General features: G+C 45.0%; 1 protein-coding gene and 1 long non-coding RNA gene across 4 annotated transcripts in view; one reads left to right on the top strand and one right to left on the bottom strand.

The window, feature by feature from the left end:
* Positions 1-18,606, bottom strand: part of GPR107 (G protein-coupled receptor 107) — a 47,320-nt gene that overhangs the window by 5,953 nt on the left and 22,761 nt on the right. For 2 of the 3 annotated variants that reach the window (XR_014003919.1, XM_081178785.1), the window contains exons 12-17: positions 18,338-18,455; positions 17,603-17,733; positions 17,004-17,047; positions 8,300-8,349; positions 3,672-3,755; positions 1,560-1,684 (exon numbers count right to left, since the gene is read on the bottom strand). Coding sequence is in view for 1 of the 3 variants with exons in the window: in XM_081178785.1 (XP_081034911.1) it covers positions 1,560-1,684; positions 3,672-3,755; positions 8,300-8,349; positions 17,004-17,047; positions 17,603-17,733; positions 18,338-18,455 (552 nt within the window). In the remaining 2 variants the exon portion in view is untranslated. The remainder of the gene's footprint in view (positions 1-1,559; positions 1,685-3,671; positions 3,756-8,299; positions 8,350-17,003; positions 17,048-17,602; positions 17,734-18,337; positions 18,456-18,606) is intronic. The other variant, XR_014003920.1, reaches the window with a different exon arrangement.
* LOC308578514 lies at positions 3,762-5,981 on the top strand. Its single transcript, XR_014003974.1, has 2 exons — positions 3,762-5,716; positions 5,927-5,981. It is a non-coding gene; the product is annotated as an uncharacterized lncRNA (long non-coding RNA).

Consider the following 18,606-nt stretch of genomic DNA (forward strand, 5'->3'; position numbering starts at 1 on the left):
AGCTCAAGAGCATTTCACAGGACAATCATCCCAAGATCCTTTTGGGGAGTAAAGGTGTAAGACTTTAGCCACTGGACAAGAGTCAGTGGAAGGCTGAAACTGGAGCATGGAACATCACCTCCCACCTTTTTCAACCCAAGAGCCACATTTGCTTCAAGGCAACTTTCGGAGGGCCACATGCAAGTGGTGGACAAGGCCAGAGCCAAAAGCAAGCAGAGCAAAGAATGCAAATTTTGTTTTCACACTGTAGGCTAGTCCCTTTGAAATGCTAAAGAGAGCCATTGAGATGCCAGGTGATTTGACAGGTGGGTGGCTCCACCCATCCATCAAATTCAGCCTCCTGCCTCACCCGCAGGCCTGCCAATTTCTGATTGTAATAAAGCACTGAAGTGGTTTATGAAAGGTATAAAGCAATGAAACGATAAGCAAACAAAAACAACTATTTAAAACATTTAAAGAAAAATGAAACCAATGTGAAGCTATAAAGCAGATTAAAACACATATCAACGTTCTACATATCAGGATAGGCTTGCTTTTAGAGATGCCAAAAAGAATAAAGTGAAGGCAGCTGCCAGATGTCAATAGGCAGGGAGTTCCAAAGTGTGGGGTCTGCCACACTAAAAGATAGCTAGATAATGGATCTGGAACCATATATCTTGGGCAACATGAGTCAAGAACAAGAGCCACCCAAAACATCTAACGTGGGTATGAGAACCTGTGACCTAGGTCTTGTTCCAAGTGCCTATCATCCCTTGACATAGGCCCCACTGACTGGGGATGAGAGGAGATTTAACCACATCTGGAGCGCCACGAGTTCCCCACTCCTGACCTAACAGGATAGAGCAGATCGTGGGACCACCCACCTTGTTAGGAGCTTCTGATTCAACACACCTCTCACCCAATTCCACAGGAGATGGGAAGGAATCCCAATATGCAAAATACTCTTTGGATTGCCTAAAGTAGATTGTAGCAATGCTTCACACATTGCTGCTGCAAATCCTTTCCCAGGTGGACCAACATTCAAAATCACCTGGGTTTGAATGAGGGATCATGTAAAGTTTGTCCCAGATGGAGTCAGCTAAGATCTGGATCATAATATACCAATTGTAACTGCTCCCTATTTATTGGTCTTCCTTTCTAGTAGAAGTCCTGCACTACAAAAGTACCCTTTGGGTTTCAAATTATATATTAATTGTTGAAGTGGTGGGGAGGGAGGGATCATAAGTGACATTAAGGGATGCCCCCTTTCCTGCCATTTCTGCCACTGCTCCAGAGAACATTTCGTACTGAAGGGTTTGAATTTTGGAAAGAGAGAGAGTTGGGACTGTATTAAACAGAAATGTTAAGATTGAATCAATGTCTAACATTGATTCTTCCAGACGCACCCAACAGCAGTGAGAGTCACATAATATCTGTTGTAATCAGAATGCACCAAAATCAAGAGACAAATTGCAGAGTCCTAATTTATCTGTTTCCCCCCTTAAAAAAAAAAACATGTACTGTATAAAGCAATACTTAAAATCTTAATATAAATTATTACAAGGAAACAGGCCCCTTACACAGCTTCCATGTCCAAGACATCATCATCGTCCTGAGAGAGCTGCAAGTAGGGGTTGTCAGAGGCAGGCCGGAACTTGTACCCAGTGAGGACGAAGAACACCAAGGTGGCCATTTCATCCAGCAGCTGCAACAAAGAAGAGAGGGGCACTTGGAAAAGATTGCTAGGCAACAGGACTCCCACCCAAATGGGGCTCTTAGTTCATGGAGTCAGCTACTGCTGAAGTTACGATCACATGTGCTTACATATGAAGCAACTCTAATCCAAGTGAAACCATTGTTCCGTCTAGCCTAGCACAGGTATGAAAAGCTGGTTAGTTTCAGTGGGTCTGTCCTGAATACAACATGTCCTTGGGGATCCTGCCATCTTCCATTTTGTGGGCATGACCAAGCCAGCATAGACGTCACTGAGAAAGGGGTGTGAGCATGTTAGGAATGTGGGCTTGGGAGAGCACATCTTTGTTTGGGACTGTTCTGCCATGTGATGCCTAAAATCTTCCTGATGCAGCATTTGTGGAAGGCAATGGGGCATCAAGGCATTGCTCCTGGCGGTTGTAAGCTTACCAAAACTCACTTCCATAAAGCTCTTTATAGGTAAGGTGTCCAAGAATAAGCCATCATACTGGACAGTGCCACACATGTCCACACAATCATCTTGTGGAGCTAAGGTGGGCATTCTAACTTGTGGAACAGCGTGAAGAGTCCTTTTTGGTTGATGAGGTCAAAGGCCTTCATCAGGTCTATGACGGCAATGCACAACAGGCCTCTCTGCTCTTTTCTCCTGCAGCTGACACAGTGAGAAAATCGTGTCAGCTGCTGACCTCTGAGCTCTAAAGCTGCATAATGACCCGGGACAGACCCTGTCAGTGAGCGACTGTAATCTGTTGAGAACTACAAGGCTTTCCCCACAGGACAAAGCAAGGAGCTCCCACGGTAGTTGTTGCAGTCACGGCAGTCACTTTAGTTTTTGTAAAGGGTCACAATGCTGGAGTTGTGTATGATTTGTGGCATGGATCCTTGCCCCCAACATTGGAAGAGGAGGCCGTGGAGGTGTCACGAGGGAGGAATTGAGGCTGGCTTTCAGCACTTCTGTTGGGAATCCTTCCTGTCCTGGGGCTTTACCGCATGCCTGAGAGTTGATGGTGTTCTTCAGCTCATCAAGGGAGGGAGAGACGTCCAGCTCTTCCAAGACAGGCAGGGTCTGGATGCCGTCGATTGCTGTGTGAGCAGCCACATTTCCCCATCAGTACAGTTCTAGATAGTGCTCTGCTCATCGCTTCATCTGCTTGCTGTGGTCTGTGATGATCTCTCCTGGCAAGGTTTTCAAAGGTGCAGTTTTTCCTGACTGTTGGTTCAAAGGCTTTCCATCATGCCTTCGTACATTTTGCAAGTGTTGCCATCGTCAGCAGTGAATTGGATGCTCTGACACAGCTTTATCAGACACTGCCCATTAAAAATTTATGCTCCAATCGTAATGTGATTTGTATATCTACTATATGTTTTGGAAAGTTGCCTGCCTGTTTGCTATGCATTTGGACACTGCAAGCAAATTTTACATGATGGTTCCCAAGACCAACGAGAAGGTTTTCATCTATGTCCTGATAAAATTAGACACCATTTTTAATCGAGATGGTGGACAAACGAATTTCAAAACTAAAATGATTTTCTTTTTTTGTTTCTTAGACTTTCAAAGTATGAGGCTGTTACCCTTAAGTATTTTTATTATTATTATCTCTATTGGTTTATGGGTAGTTTTCATTTATATTTTTTTCCAATTTAGGGCTTGCTTTTCTTGCTGATGTTCCCACCCCCTTTCCCCATAATCTTTCCCTGACCCTTTCTGTGTTCTCAATTAATGTCTGAAGGGCATTTCTTGAATGTGTGTGTTCTGAGATCAATAAAGCAATTACTTTTCAGTCCTAGCGTATAATAACCTGCAGGAAGAAAAAAAAACTGGGGAAAGAGTGGGCGGGGGAACCAACATTTCAGGAGGGGGGGGCATCAGGCTTGAAATATTGGCTACCAGTGCCAAAGCTTAAGAATAGGTTTCCATTCTAGATTTATGTTATGTTACAGCTTAGAAAGAAGCATGCTGGAGTGGGGGGGTGGGATACCTGGTACAGCCACTTCCACTGGAATGGAACGGCGATCTTGATGAGAATAGCAATGATCCGCGTGAAGTAAATGTAGCACACAATCTGTGAGCAGAGGGAGAGGATCAGAGTTAGCAGTCAGAACGACGGAGACACAGCCCTTGAGAGACTCACGCCCCACCAATAAATCAAAATCTCGCCAGGGATTTGGGGCAGAGCCACAGCGTACATAGAAAGCACACCCAACACACATTTAAAGCACATGAAAATCAGTGTGGTGCAATGATCAGAGTCTTGGGCTAGGACCTGGGAGACCAGGAATCAAATCCCCACTCAGATTCATGAAGCTCACTGCATATGAACTTGCTTCCCAGCCTATAACCTACTTCACAGGGCTGTTGTGGGGATAAAATGAGGAGGGGGAGAACCATGTATGCTACCCTGAGCTCCTTGGAAATAAGGGTGGGATATAAATGCAATACACAAATAAACAAATGGCTTTCCCTCAAAGAATACTGGGAGCGGTAGTTTCCCCATCACATAGCTCAAATTCAGAATTCCCTTAACAAACTACAGCTCCCAGGATTCTTTAGGGGGAAACCATGCGATTTCAGTGTGCAATGGATGGGCTTTCTATGCATCTGTAAGTCAGCTGGGAATGCCTCTCACAAAGGTGGAATTGGAGGAATAGCAGCACTTGATTTCCATCTAATCATTTGAGTCACAGCGAATCAACCTGTTACTAATTTTGATGGATCCCATTTTTGTTTCAATGGGCTGGTGCCTTCTAGGGAAGATAATTAGCTCACGCAGGGACTGCCCAACAAGCATATTCTTCTTCTCCTGCCAGAGAGGCAAGGCATTTGGCAACAGTTATAACTGAAACCACCTCATTTCAGAAAACTCAATGTGGCTTATGGTGGGTGCAGGGGCGGGGGTGGCGGCATCCAAGCAGACTTCCCATCCAGGCACTTACCAGGGTAGGACCAATCTAATAGTCAATTCTCCAGGTCTCCCAGGGCAGTCTGTCCTTCACTGGTAGCTCAGTAGCAGAGCACACACAACGGAAGTTTGGGTGCCACTGAGCTTGCTGAGAGGGTTTTGCACAGGGTTAAAACAGAGCAACAGACTCCCAGATTCCCAGACTGTCCCTGTACCTTTGACCTATGGTGCTAACCTTCCTATCTCTTTAATGTTAGACTGATACATTCTAGGCTGCATCCTGTTTTCAATTTCCTCCTTCTACTTCTCTCTCTCAAGAGGTAATCTTTGATCTATTCTGTGAGAACAAAGGATACAGCATGGCTGTCTTTGTCTTCTCTAGATTAGTGAGTTAGCTTAGAACTTGAAACCATTTCCAACCAAGTGACAAGCTTCCTATAATAAACAACTTTGCTGTTTTCTTACTGTACAAGCATCTCAGTGTGTGTGACTGCAGCAATTGAAGTCTACCCTTTGGCAAGAGACACAAGCCATGCTCTGCACACTGGAAATTCTAACAGCACATGATTTGCACACAGAAGGTCCCAGGTCCAATCCACATGGGCATTTCCAGGTAGGAGTGGGAGAGGTTCCCTGCCTGAGACCCTGGAGATCTGCTGCCTATCAGCACAGACAATATGGAACCGGGGCTCTTTACAAAGCAGTTCCCCTTGGTCCCTTGCGGATGTTCACAGAATCACAGAACTGTAGCACTGGAAGGGACCCAAAGGGTCATTTAATGCAATCCCCTGCAATGTGGATGAACTCCCAACTCCAATTACTCCCCAGTCAGCCCAGCCAATGATCAGGGATGATGGGAGCAGTGGCCCAAAACATCTGAAGCCACCAGGTCAGTGAAGATTTAGCATTATTATTTATTAAATTTGTATACTGTTCTTCATCTGAATGCCACAGGGCAATTCACAACATAAAAATATAAAACGAAAACACAAAATACGTAATAAAACAAAAATACAACAAACCAATAATCCCCCTTCCTCAAACAGATTTAAAAGGACATGGAATGTTAATCAGAAAAAGGACTAGTTAAAGAGAAACATTTTTGCCTGGTGCCCAAAGATACCGTATTTTTCTGTGTATAAGACGCCCCCCATGCATAAGACGACCCCCCCTTTTAAACTCAAAATTAAGAAATCGTTATTTTAAACATCAAGCAGAACAATTTTAATATGTTACTAAATATTCAAAGTACCGGCACCAGTGTAGCAACCCCCAAGATCACCCAAAGTTGTTGAGCATTTTTTCGTGAGATTGCGGAAGTGGTAAGTGAAAAGATTGGCAGTTCCGGCAGCTTCTTCATGGCAGCCTCACGAAAGAAAGTAGTGTTTTTTTTATAAAAAAAATAACAAACAAACAACAACCCCATGCATTCATCATCCATGTATAAGACAACCCCCTATTTCTGACTAAACAAATTTAGCAACACACATTGTCTTATACATGGAAAAATACAGTATATAAGGAAGGCACCAGGCAAGCTTCCCTAGGGAAAGACTTCCACAAAGAGGAAGCCACCGCAGAAAAGGCCCATTCTTCTGTTTCTAGCCTCTGGACCTCTCATGGAGGAGGCACAGAAAGAAGGGCCTCGGATGATGGTCGGTTTATATGGGGAGAGGCAGCCCTTGAGGTATTGCGATGCTAAGCCATTTAAGCTTTATAGGTCAAAACGAACACTTTGAATTAGGCTTGGAAACTAATTCGCAGCCAGTGCAGTTGTGTCAGAATTGGTGTAATATACTTAAACCATCTTGCCCCAGTGAGCAACCTGGCAACTGAATTCTGCACTAGCTTAAGTTTCCGAACCGTCTTCAGAGGCAGCCATACACACAACACGTTGCTATAATCTAACCGAGAGGTTACCAAGGCATAGGTGACAGAAGTTAGGCTACTCCTGTCCAGATAGAAGTGCAGCTAGGCCCCCAGCCAAAACTAATGGAAGGCACTCTGTGCCACCGACAGCACCTGAGCCTCAAGCAACAGCAATGGATCCTGGAGTACCCCCAAACTACGTAACCACTCCTTCAGAGGGAGTGTAACCCCATCAAGAGCAGGCAACCTCCCATCCATCTGGTCTAGGGAACTACCCACTAATAGTGCCTCAGCCTTATCTGGATTGAGCTTCAGTTTACTGGCTCTCATCTAGCCCATTATTGAGGCAAGACAATGATCCAGCACATCCACTACCTCACTTGCTGGTGTAAAGAAGAAGAAGAGCTATGTGTCATCATCATAATGATGATAACACATTCCAAAGCTCCAGATGACCCCACTCAGCGGTTTGATGTAGATGTTAAACAGCATGAGGGATAAGGAGCCCCATAATGAAGGCTCCATGGAGCAGAACAGCATCCCTCAAGCATCACTCTCAGGAAATGGCCATCCAAGTAGGACCAGAACCACTGCAAAGCGGTGCCACCATGGTCGATGATATAAAAAACTGCTGAGAGGTTGAAGAGAATTAACACCAACACATTTCCTCTGTTTCTCTCCTGACAGAGGTCATCCTACAGGACAACTAAAGCGGTTTCTGTGACAAAACTGGGCCTAAACCCTGACTGAAGTTGATCTAAAATATCAGTTTCCTCCAAGATTGCCTGGATCTGGTCCACCACCATTGGCTCAAAAACTTTACCCAAGAAGGGGAGATTGGCAACTGACCAGTAGTTACTCAAGATTTTCCAAATCCAGGGAGGGTTTGTTAAGGAGTGTTTTACCACTGCCTCCTTCAAGCAGACAGGGATTAACCCCTCTAGCAAGGAGACACCTGCCTGGCCCAGCCAACTGTCCCCTTCCTGCTAGTTTTTATCTAGCAGGGACAAGAGTGCAAGTGGTCAACCTGACTGATTCAAGCATCTTGTCCACATCCCTCAGCCTTACTAATTGAAACTCATCCAACACAACAGGACTAGACAGTGCTCTGGACACTCCTTCAGATTCATCTTCAGAGTCAAGATCCCAGTAGATGCAAGCTATTTTATCAACAAAATGCTTTGCTAATAAGTTACAGCGAACTACCACCAGTTCTGCAACCTTCTTTGGACGAGACAGTAAGAGGCCCCAGCTCCACCCAGAAAAGCTCTGCCAGAAAGTACAATGAGGATGCAATTGCGGCAGCAGAGTATGCCTTCTTTGCTGCCTTAACTACCACTAGATAGTCCTTACAAGTGTTCAATTGCATTGAACTAGTTTTCCTACACTTGTGTTTCAGCTGTCTCCTAGCTTGTTTCCTTGCCCTATGCTCCGGGATATACCAGGAAGCCCAGTGGGCTCCACATAGTGGGAGAGGGTGCTCAGGGGCAATCGTGTCAGTTGGGGCTTTGATGGGAGGGCCAGTCATATCAGCCAGAAAATCCTCCAGGGCCATCTGGAAACCCATTGGATCCATTAGCCTCTGAGGGTGGGCCATCCTAATAGGTTCCCTGCCTCTGCAGAGAGGGAAGAGTGCCTAAAATCTCAACAGGAGGTTACTTGTGAGATCTCCAAAGCATGGCGTCTATTGAAAGAGGCTATGCAGCTGCTTACTCCTGGCCCAATGAGCAAGCAAGAGCAGTTCAGAAGCAGTGGAGGAGGGTTAGTCAGACGGTGCCAAAGTGTGGGACCAGCAACGAGGACTCCCCACTCACAGCTGCTCATGTCAAACTCCTTACCATGACGTAGTAGTGCCGGAACAGCTTCAGCTTTGCTAGGTTAATAGCAGCTGTGGAAAAAGGAGAAAGTATGGATGGTTGAAGACGGGAGGGGCAAGGTGGCAAAAGCTTGTCTGCAAAGGGAGAAAAATGTAGCATTTATGCAAATATTGTTGTTTAACCCAAAGGTCTCCAAGACTCAAAACACAAACCTCTGAGTTCCATGAGCTCTTGATGAACACACAAAAGTTTTTATCAAACCCTATCCACAACCCACATTCTGAGGAATGCAAGTGAAATGAAGTCAAGAAATATCAATCAAGTCATTTATCAATCATCAGTCACCACTGGAATTAGAAAATGCAAAATATAAGGAAGTAGAACAAGTGAAAATAATAGGGTATCATAATACTCTGTGCATGCTCAGGCCCTTGACTTCTTAATTAATTTTTTCTAATTAATTTTTTCATACCATACCTTGTAAACTTCTTTTCTACCCATGGCCCTTTTGACCCCTAGATCTTTATTCACCTCCTGCACAATCTCATATTGACCCTGTAGAAAACCCTGCACTTTACCATTTAAAAAAAATGATACAACACACCTACAATTCAGTCTTCTCCAGGATAAACATACCCAACTGCTCCTGATAAGACTTGATTTCCAGGCCCCTTATCATCTGGGTCACCCTCCTCTGCACATGGGTGGCCATCAGGCTTAAGAAGATTCACTACCTCTGCACTGGACCACATGCACGCACACACACACACAATCTCTCAGGCCAGAACCTATTCAGAAGGCCAAGATGCAGGGAGGTTGAAAGCCTGGGCTATAAATAAGCCAAAATTCTCTTTCCACCTGCCAAGTTAGCATTTGCTGGCTTCCGCCTTGCCAGAGACCCAAAGCCATGCTGGTTTCAAGGACAAGGTGTTGGGGGGCGGGACATGTGAGAGAGGAGTCCACAGAGTGCGGTGATGGAAAACAAGGCTAGCTGCAGCGCCATCAACTTAAGGAGGGGGGGGAGTGGAAACGGAGAAGCCTCTGCTGCAACCTGAAGGAGAGAGTGAAGGTTGAGAAACTGGCATTGCTTTGAGGAGGACAGACTCTCTTTGCCACGCAGAACAAAGTCTCTCGAATGAGGACACTGACTGGTCCTGCATTTTATGTTCACTGGGGACAAACCAAAATGGTCATAAGGATGGAGCAACTCTCCTATGAGTAAACACTGCAGAGTTTGAGACTTTTTGCTTTAGAGAACAGGCAAGCAAGAGACGATTTGATAGTCTATAAAACAATGCATGCCATAGAGACACTGGACAAAGAAATGTCCCCCCTCTTTCTCTCTCTCCCCCTTCCTCTCATTAACAATGGGAGTCACAGACATCCTAAGAAAGTGAACGTTAGAAGGTCCAGGACAGATAAAAGGAAAGGGTTCCCTCATGCGGTGCATAGTTGACCTATGGAACTCACTCCCGCAGGAGGCAGTGAGGGCCAGCAACTAGGAAGGCTTTAGAAGAGCACTGGACAAATTCATGGAGAATTCTATCAACAGCTACTAGCCATGGTAGCTATGCTCTGCAGTAACGCTTCTGAATACCAGCTGCTGGAAACCGGAGGAGGATAGAGGGCTCCTGTGCTCAGGTTCTGTTTCAGTGTTTTCCACAGGCACCTAGGGAAGCTCACAAGCTGAACCTGAACATGCCAGTGCTCCCCCCTTCTTATTCCCAGAAACTGGTATGCAGAGGTTTAACGGCCTCTGGATGTGAGAGCACTGCTGGATCAGTCCACAGACCCATCAAGTCCAGCATCCTGTTCTCAGAGGGGCCAAGCAGATGCCTATTATGGGGAGCTCACAAGCAGGACCTAAGTGCCTCTGGCAGTGGAGGTATCACACATCCATCACAGCTTGCAGCCGGACCCAGCCTTATCCTTCATGAATTTGTCCGATCCTCTCTTAAAGCTGTCTGAGTTCACTTCGATCTGTCAAAAGAAGACAACAGACCCCACACCAGCAGCAGCTAAGGTTCATTCCGGTAAGTCGTGCTGCGGTCATAATGGGACAGAGCCACACTCAATCATAAGGAGCAACATGGTTCCCATGACACATCCTCGCAGGTTAGTCAATGAGCATTATGACGAGGGAGCCCAGAGCCACGGCGCTGGTTGACCGGAAAGGCTAGGGAGAGATCTTCCCCACCCAGGACATGGCTCTTCTTATCGGCACAGCCAGGAACAGCAATCAATGGCAGATGGCGCAGCTGTCACACTTGGCTTGAGGGCATGAGGAGTGTGGCTTCCTGTTGTTCCCCTGACCTTGCCGAGGGCAAAGGGGGCAACAGCCTAACAGGAACCGCCATGCAATTTGCTTACAAAGCAGTCAAGAACTCTCCTGCAGAACAACTGTGAAAAGGGGATAATTTACACCGCACGGGTCTTGCCCGGCACTGCGCAGAGATATATTTTCATTTGTCATTATTTTCAGAGACAAAAAGAGGCCTCTCTGCATCAGAGACAGAGGGGGTTTTTTTCAACCCAAGGGTCACATCCCCTCCTAGTCTAAGTTTCTGAGGGTCACAAGCAAACGGTGGGCGGGGCCAACAGTAAAAGTGGGTGGAGCAACAAATGCTTGGGGGGGGTTGTATTTTTTTCCAAAGTAATCCAGCAGTGTATAAGTCTTACAAAATGAATAAAATATTTATTTATTTCATAAAATGTATGCACTGCTTGATTCCAAGGCACCTGCCTGAAATCAACAGGCAGGGAGTTCCAAAGTGTAGATGCTGGATTGACAAATAAGTAAATAAATGGTCATTTGTTTTAAACCGTTTTTTAATGCTATATTTTAAATTGTTGTGACCCACTCCTGAGATGCTAGGGTGAAGCACAGGTAGTAAGTGAAAAATTGTTGTAATCAGGTGCTTTGATTTGCAGTGCTGGCACTGAAGAAAAATTCTGGAGCGAGAAACTATGTTTTTATTCATTGTTTTTAGCTATTCAGTTAAAATGTTAGGAGAAAAACATTTATTCTAAGGCAAGAGAGAGAGAGAGAGAACTGGATTAAATATAGAGGGTCAGGGGGAGAAGAGTGGAACAGTATACCGTGCGGTTATTCTGCATTTTTCTGTCGTTTCTTTTTTCCATTCCCACCTAGCCTCCCAATTAGTGGTGAACTGACTGAAGGGGGGTGGGTTTTCTCTCTCTAGCCACCCTCTTCTTCCAAACTTTTAAGCATAAAGGAAAAGAGACAGCAGCAGGCCAGAGGGGTGGGTGAGAGAGAAAATCACAGAGTCCATTTATGACTCAAAGCTACCAGCCCAATTGCCTTTAGCCTCTTATTTTGGGAACATAATGGATTGTGATTCATTTGGTATGCTTAAAAAAGCGCAAGGTGAGGAGATGATAGCTAAAGAACTTGCCTGCCATTTCAAAGGTTGGGGTTTTTTAATGACTTATGTTCCCCTGCAGAAGTAGCTCCTACTTGTTCTAATTTCAGTATTGCAAGAAGTATGCATCTGAATACCTCCTGCAGACAGGCGCCTTGCATTGTCCTGATTAACAGGTCCTAGTGGGCTTGTCCAAGACCTACTTGCATGCTCACCTATGGCAAGTGCTGATTGTCTCCAGGCAACCAGGAACAGAGTTTTTTCTAAATGGCACAAGAGATTAGCTCCTCCCACTGTGCCCTCTCTATGGGCTTTTTGGAGCACTGAAGACCACGCAGACAAGCGTGGCTGGAGAAAAGAGTTTTAAGAATATAAGAAAAGGAAAAGGCCGATGGCCAATCTAGTCCAGCATCCTGTTCTCGCAGATGCTTGTGGGAAACTCACATGCAGGATTCAACCACAAGAGCAAGCTCCCCTCCTCCTGCGTTTCCCAGCAGCTGATTTTCAGAAGCATTGCAGCCTCCAAATTTGAGGCAGAGCATAGCATGTGGCTGGTAGCCATCGAAAGCCCTCTGTTAAATCCCCATCTAAGGCCAGCCATGTTGGTGGCCATCCCTGCCTACTGAGGGAGTTCCACAGTTTAACCATTGTGCTGTGTGAATAAGCCCTTTCTTTTATCTGTCCTGAACCTTCCAACATTCAGATTCATTAGGTGCCCACAAGTTCTAGCATTTATAAGAGAGGGGGGAAAACCTTCTTTCCACTTTCTCCATGCCACACATCATTTTATGAGCTTTTATTGTGTTGTTTCGTACTTGCCTTTTATCTAAAGTAATGTCCCAAACACTGGAAGCTTTCTCTACAGTGAAGTCACCCCATCCCCACTATTTTGGTTGCCCTTTTCTGTACCTTTTCCAACTCTTGCAATATCCTATTTGAGGAGAGGCAAATGCTCCCTTTACCTGCCACACAGAGAGCTTCCTTCAATTCAAAAAAGTCACCTTGACAGACACTTTCCCCTCCTTGGCCCCAGCATCATCTTATACTGGGCTCCTTCCATTTCTCTTTCCCAGCCTTTTCCTCTAATTTTATTGCTTGCCCTTGCAATGTGCCCAGTGGCGCTGAGCAAGGGAAGCACAGAGTTTGAGAAACCAGAGTAGGTGTTCTCTTACATGCAAACACCTCTCACAGTGCCTAGCAGACTATTTTTACAACGCTGAAAGAAGTCAACAGGAAGGGAGAATGTCCGGATGTCACTGAAGATGGGCAGTCTCAGCTTAAACTGGCAAGAGCAGGCATTTTCCAGAATATGCCTGCCAGTTATGAACAAAGGAAGCTGCCAAGTCAGACCACTGGGCTCATCTAGCTCAGTGCTGTCTACACTGACTGGCAGCTGCTCTTCCAGCCCTACCCAGAGATGCCAGGGACTGAACCTTTGGACCTTCTCAATGCAAGGCAGATGCGCTCTGCTGAACAACAGCCCTTCAGCTAAAAACAAAGCAAGATTCTAGTCTTCATCATCAGTTCTGAATAAATAGTAACATAGAAAGCTGCATAAACAGAATCAGAACATTGGAGCCCATCTAGCTCAGTACTGTGCTCACTGACTGGCAGCTGCTTTCAGGCAGGGGGTCTTTCCCTGGCCCTGCCTGGAGATGCCACCGAGCTATGGATGTAGGAATAGAATCAACCAACTTACCTTCATGTTTATTTATTAAGTTTGACCTCCGTTTCCTTCACTGAAATATGAAAAGGGAGAAGCAGAATACCTGGGGCGGGCCCCTTTTCCCTATGAAATCACCCCAAGGGAAACCTAGACTGCTCCTCCTTGTGGCTTTCCTTCCACCAGTCTACTAGTGTGATTTGATTCCAAAGGATAACTGAGGCCCTCCAAACTGCTGCATTAGGAATTCTTGCTTGCTGTTGCTGGTACCGTTTGCACTCTCTCTCCCCCCACCTTATCACCACATTCATTTACTACATCTTTTATTATTTCATTATCTGCTGGGCTCCTGGCAAGCCGCCTTGGGAGATGCACTTGCACAAAATGGCAGGCTATAAATATTTTTTAATAATTTAAAGCAAAAGCCCTCCAGGCTGCCAGCTTCAATGCAGGAAAGGTACACCGTAAATCAACCACCAGACAACTCTGGATGCAGACGCCCATCTCTCTCTCTCTCTTTCGCCAGCATCGACCGTGGGGTGCACATTTGACTGGCCAAATATTTCACCGGCAGACCTATCCACCCTTGAACCAAGAACATATAAGTTTATGTGATCAATTTTGCGCAGAGAGTTTCCTAAATATCTGCACAGGGATTTTACTTCTTAAATAAAATGCATCAAGCAGTCTAGCATAACGGGCTCTAGCATGGGCTCACAAGTATGTATGTATATATATATGTGTGTATATATATATATATATATATATATATATATATATATGTTGTTGTTGTTGTTTAGTCGTTTAGTCGTGTCCGACTCTTCGTGACCCCGTGGACCAGAGCACGCCAGGCACTTCTGTCCTCCACTGCCTCCTGCAGTTTGATCAAACTCATGCTGGTAGCTTCAAGAACACCATCCAACCATCTCAACCATCTCTCATATATATATATATATATATATATATATATATATATATATATATAGTAGAGAGTTGGGGGGAGAAACGCAGAGTAAAAGTGACAGCAGTGTGTTTGCACGAAGGTCACAGATCACAGATTTATAGAATCATAGAGCTGGAAAGGATGTCAAGGGTCATCTAGTCCAACTCTCTGCGATGCAGGAATCTCAACTAAAGCACCCAAGACAGATGACCATCCAACCTCTGCTTAAAAACCTCCAAGGAATGAGGGTCTACCATCTTCTGAGGGAGCCATTCCAATTTCCAATAGCTGTTACCGTCAGAAATTTCATCCTAATGTTTTAAAAATCTCCTTTCCTGTACCTTGAAGCCATTGGTTTGGTCCTAACCTCCAGAGCAGGAGAAAACAAACTTGTTCCATCTTCCATGTGACAGCCCTTTGGATATTTGAGATGGCTACCATATCTCTTCTTAGTCACCTCTTATCCATTATCATTTGTCCCTATTGAAATTCGTTTTGTTAGTCTGGGCTCAGCTCTCCAATCTGTTAAAGTCATCTTGAATCCCAATGCTGTCTTCTGCGGCATTAGCTACCTTTCCCCAGCTTGGTGTCATCTGCAAATTGGATGAGCATCCCCTCAATTCCTTCATCCAAGACACTTTTGTCCAGGATGATAAGGAATCCTTAGCGAACGCTCTTTGGATTCAGTCAGTCAACCAGCTACAAATCCACCTAACAGTTACCTCACCCAGCCCAGTTTACCAGCTTGTCAACAAGAATATCATGGGGCACTTTGTCAAAAGCCTTACTGAAATAAAGATACACTACACCCACAGCATACCCCTGATCCACCAAGCTTGTAACTCTATGACAAAAGAAATATGATTCATGCGGCATGACTTATTTTTGAGAAACCCATGCTGGGTCTTAGTAATCACAGCATCTTTTTCTAAGTGCTCACGGACTGACTGTTGAATTATATATTCTATGACATTTCCTGGTATCAACGTCAAGCTCACTGGTAGGTAGCTACATGGGTCTCCCTCCCTTTTTTTGAAGTTGGGGACATTTGCTCACCTCTAGTCCTCTAGGTCTTCACCTGGTTTCCAAGAATTCTCAAATATTATAGACAGAGACTCTGAGTGTATACCTGCATGCTCCTTTAGTTCCCTTGGGTATAGGCCTTGCACATTTGAGCCAAGTGTTCCCTTAACACCTCTTTTCCTACCTTGGGCTGCAGCTCCATCTTTCCTTTCCTTTTTCTGTTATCATAAGGTTGGACACTATTGCTTTTGGGTGAAGACAGAAGCAATGTAGGCACTGAGCAGTTCTGCCTGTCACCCAATTATATTTCTCCATCTTCACCATGCAGAGGACCTACTATTTGCTTATTCTTCTTGCTTTAAACATAGCCAAATACACCTTTTTTATTATTCTTAAGCCCTCTTGCAAGCCTGAGCTCATTCTGAGCTTTGGCCCATCTGACCTTCTCCCTGCAACTACTGGCTACTCCTGTATACTCCTCCTCCATGAATTCCCTGTTCTTCCATTTCTTGCACATGCCCAAGAAATCTCAGCTCATCTGGAAGCTCCTTATGCAGCCACACTGGTTTCTTTAGATGCCTCCCACTTTTCTTTCTTGTTAGAATTGTCTGCATTTGGGCCTTCATTATTTCACCTTTAATAAACTCCCATCCATCTTGGACTCCCTTCTCTTTGAGTATTTCTGACCATGGGATCTCATCCAGTAGCTAGCTCCTTAAGCTTTTGAAATCAGCCTTCTTAATGTCCAGAGGGCATGTCCAATTACATAGAGTTTTCCCTTGCCTCTGTAATCATGAAACCCAGGAGGTCATGATCACTTCCTCCCAAGTTTCCCAGTACTTCCACTTTGTCAATTAATTTCTCCCTGCTGATGAGGTCCAGGTCCAAGATAGATGATCCTGTTGATACTTCTTCCACCTTCTGGGAAATTAAATTGTCAGCAAGGCAATGGAGGAATTAGTTGGACCTTATGTTCTTGGCAGAGTGAGTTCCAATAGGTTATCAGGGAAGTTGAAGTCTTCCATAACTACTATAGCTCTCCTTTTTGAATGTTTGGTAATCTGCTCTAGGAAGGCTTCATCAGAGTCTTCAGGTCCCACACTGAGTTCCTGGCATCTCTGGTTAATAAATAAAATAATGATGATAATAATAATAATAATGGCTCTAGTATCAGGAATGGGAAGGGCTCTCTCAGCCTGAGAAAGCAGCTGCTGGTCAGAAGAGGTAATCCTGAGCTAAAGAGACCAAGGGGCTGTCGACATAGGCAGCTTCATATGTCTGAATGTTGCATCAGTTAACACAGACTTCCTAATAAATCTTAAAAAATAAAACAGATAACAGAAGTAACAATAGGAGCTAAAGATGGCAAACACCGTCTTGAGAGGCATGTCCCCTTTCTCTCTAGTTCGGTGGTTCTCAAAGTGGGCTGCACTGCCACCTGGGCAGTGGGATTACCTAAGAGGCAAGGGGGCAGCAGGGGGTACTGAAGGTGTAAATGACTATCAGATTTTGAAAAGCTGGGAACTACTGATTTTGCTGGATACAATTAATAGGTTTGAAGTCTCGCTACACATGGGGAAATCTGAATGCCCTTAAAAAAGATCAACAAAATGCCAGCATGAGGTGGGGGCAGGAAGGGACCGGACTTGTGTAGCTTCACTCCCCACAATAGTTTTATGGGGAGTAGGAGCTCAATGGTAATGAACAGCTTACCCTTCCCATCTGTTGCAGAAGCCTCCTGCAAATGTCTTATTGACCTAGAAGAGAGAATTAAGGTGAATTGGTAAGGAGACACCATCTTATGAGTTCAAGTCAATAGATGCTCAGAAAAGAAAAAAATGGCAACACCAACCAACCAGAAGGAGGCACACAGACTGCAATGGGCTTTATGCAAGTGAGGAGCATCCTCTGCTGGCTAGGAAAACTTGCTGCAAGATTCCCTGGACCAGCCAGGCATGCAAGACAGACAAAGGCAGTTTTGAAACAAAACACACAGAGAGAGAATCTTTTGACGTATTAGGTTTAATCTATTTGGTATCAAAGGAATTAGAGACAGTTATCAAGGCAGAGTAAAAACAAGATGGTGGGTGGAGTAAGTATTACTTATTTAAAGCATTTGTACCCTGCTCTTCTTGAGCCCCAAAGATTCCCAGAGAGGCTTAACATGGCATCAGTTCATACAAGACAGTCCCTGCCTGCAGGCTTACAATCTAAAGGCCATGACACAAAAGGAAAAAGGGACAGGGAAGGTAGAGGGAGACAGAGACGAACTTCACATCACACTCACAATAGTTGCCCTCGCTGGTACTCACCATACAACTGGGAAGAGGATGGCCCCGCAGCAGAGCAAGTCAACCAGGAAAAGGATCTCTTTCCAGAGACCATACTCCGTTGTGCCTTCTTCTGTTGACTCAATGATGATGTAGGCTACGTTGGCCAGGACCTGGTTAGAAGGGCAGCAAGCAAGACATCAGTCACTTGAGCATCTGGAAACCCAAGCCTTATGAAGAACAGTTGAAGGAGTTGGGTATGTTTAGCCTGGAAAAGAGGAGACTGAGAGGAGATATGATGGCCATCTTCAAATATCAAAAGGGTGGTCACATGGAAGATGGAGCAAGCTTGTTTTCTCCTGCTCTGGAGGGTAGGACCCATACCAATGAATTCGACTTACAAGAAAGGAGATTCTGACTAAACATCAGGAAGAACTTTCTGACAGAAAGAGCTGGTACACAGTGGGACAGGCTCCCTCTGGAGGTGGTGGGCTTCCCTTCCTTAGAGGTTTTTAAGCAGAGGTTGGATGGCCACCTGTCATGTATGATGGATTTGAGACTCCTGCATTGCAGGGGGTCGGACTAAGCAACCGTTGGGGTCCCATCCAACTCTAAGATTTTATTATTCTTGCCTTTGTTTCATGTAACATTCCTAAGAATCCGGGTTGGGGGTCAATGATGACTTCATAAGCTCATAAAGGGTGTTCAAAGAACTCAGAAGTTCTTAGTTCGTAAGTGCAACACAGCACACCCCTGCAGAGGAGGTCAAGGCCTCACCTGGAGTGGAATGACAATCATGAAGATCTTCTTGTCCTTGTCAGAAAGGATGTGCTTAATGAATGCCCAGCCTGTGCCAATGAGAGCAATGGTGATGAAGAGCAGAGCCCCCTTCAACCTGGTGAAAAAATAAATTAAATTAAATTGGCATCAGCAGGGGGAGTAAATGTTTCCTTGAACAACTGTTTCAGAAGCTACATGCATGAAAACCAAGAAGAAAAAACCATGTCCATGTGATGTTGATAGTGCTCTACAGAGAAACTGATCAA

This window comes from Podarcis bocagei (genome assembly GCF_964188305.1).
Source record: "Podarcis bocagei genome assembly, chromosome: Z".
Taxonomy (NCBI): domain Eukaryota; kingdom Metazoa; phylum Chordata; class Lepidosauria; order Squamata; family Lacertidae; genus Podarcis; species Podarcis bocagei.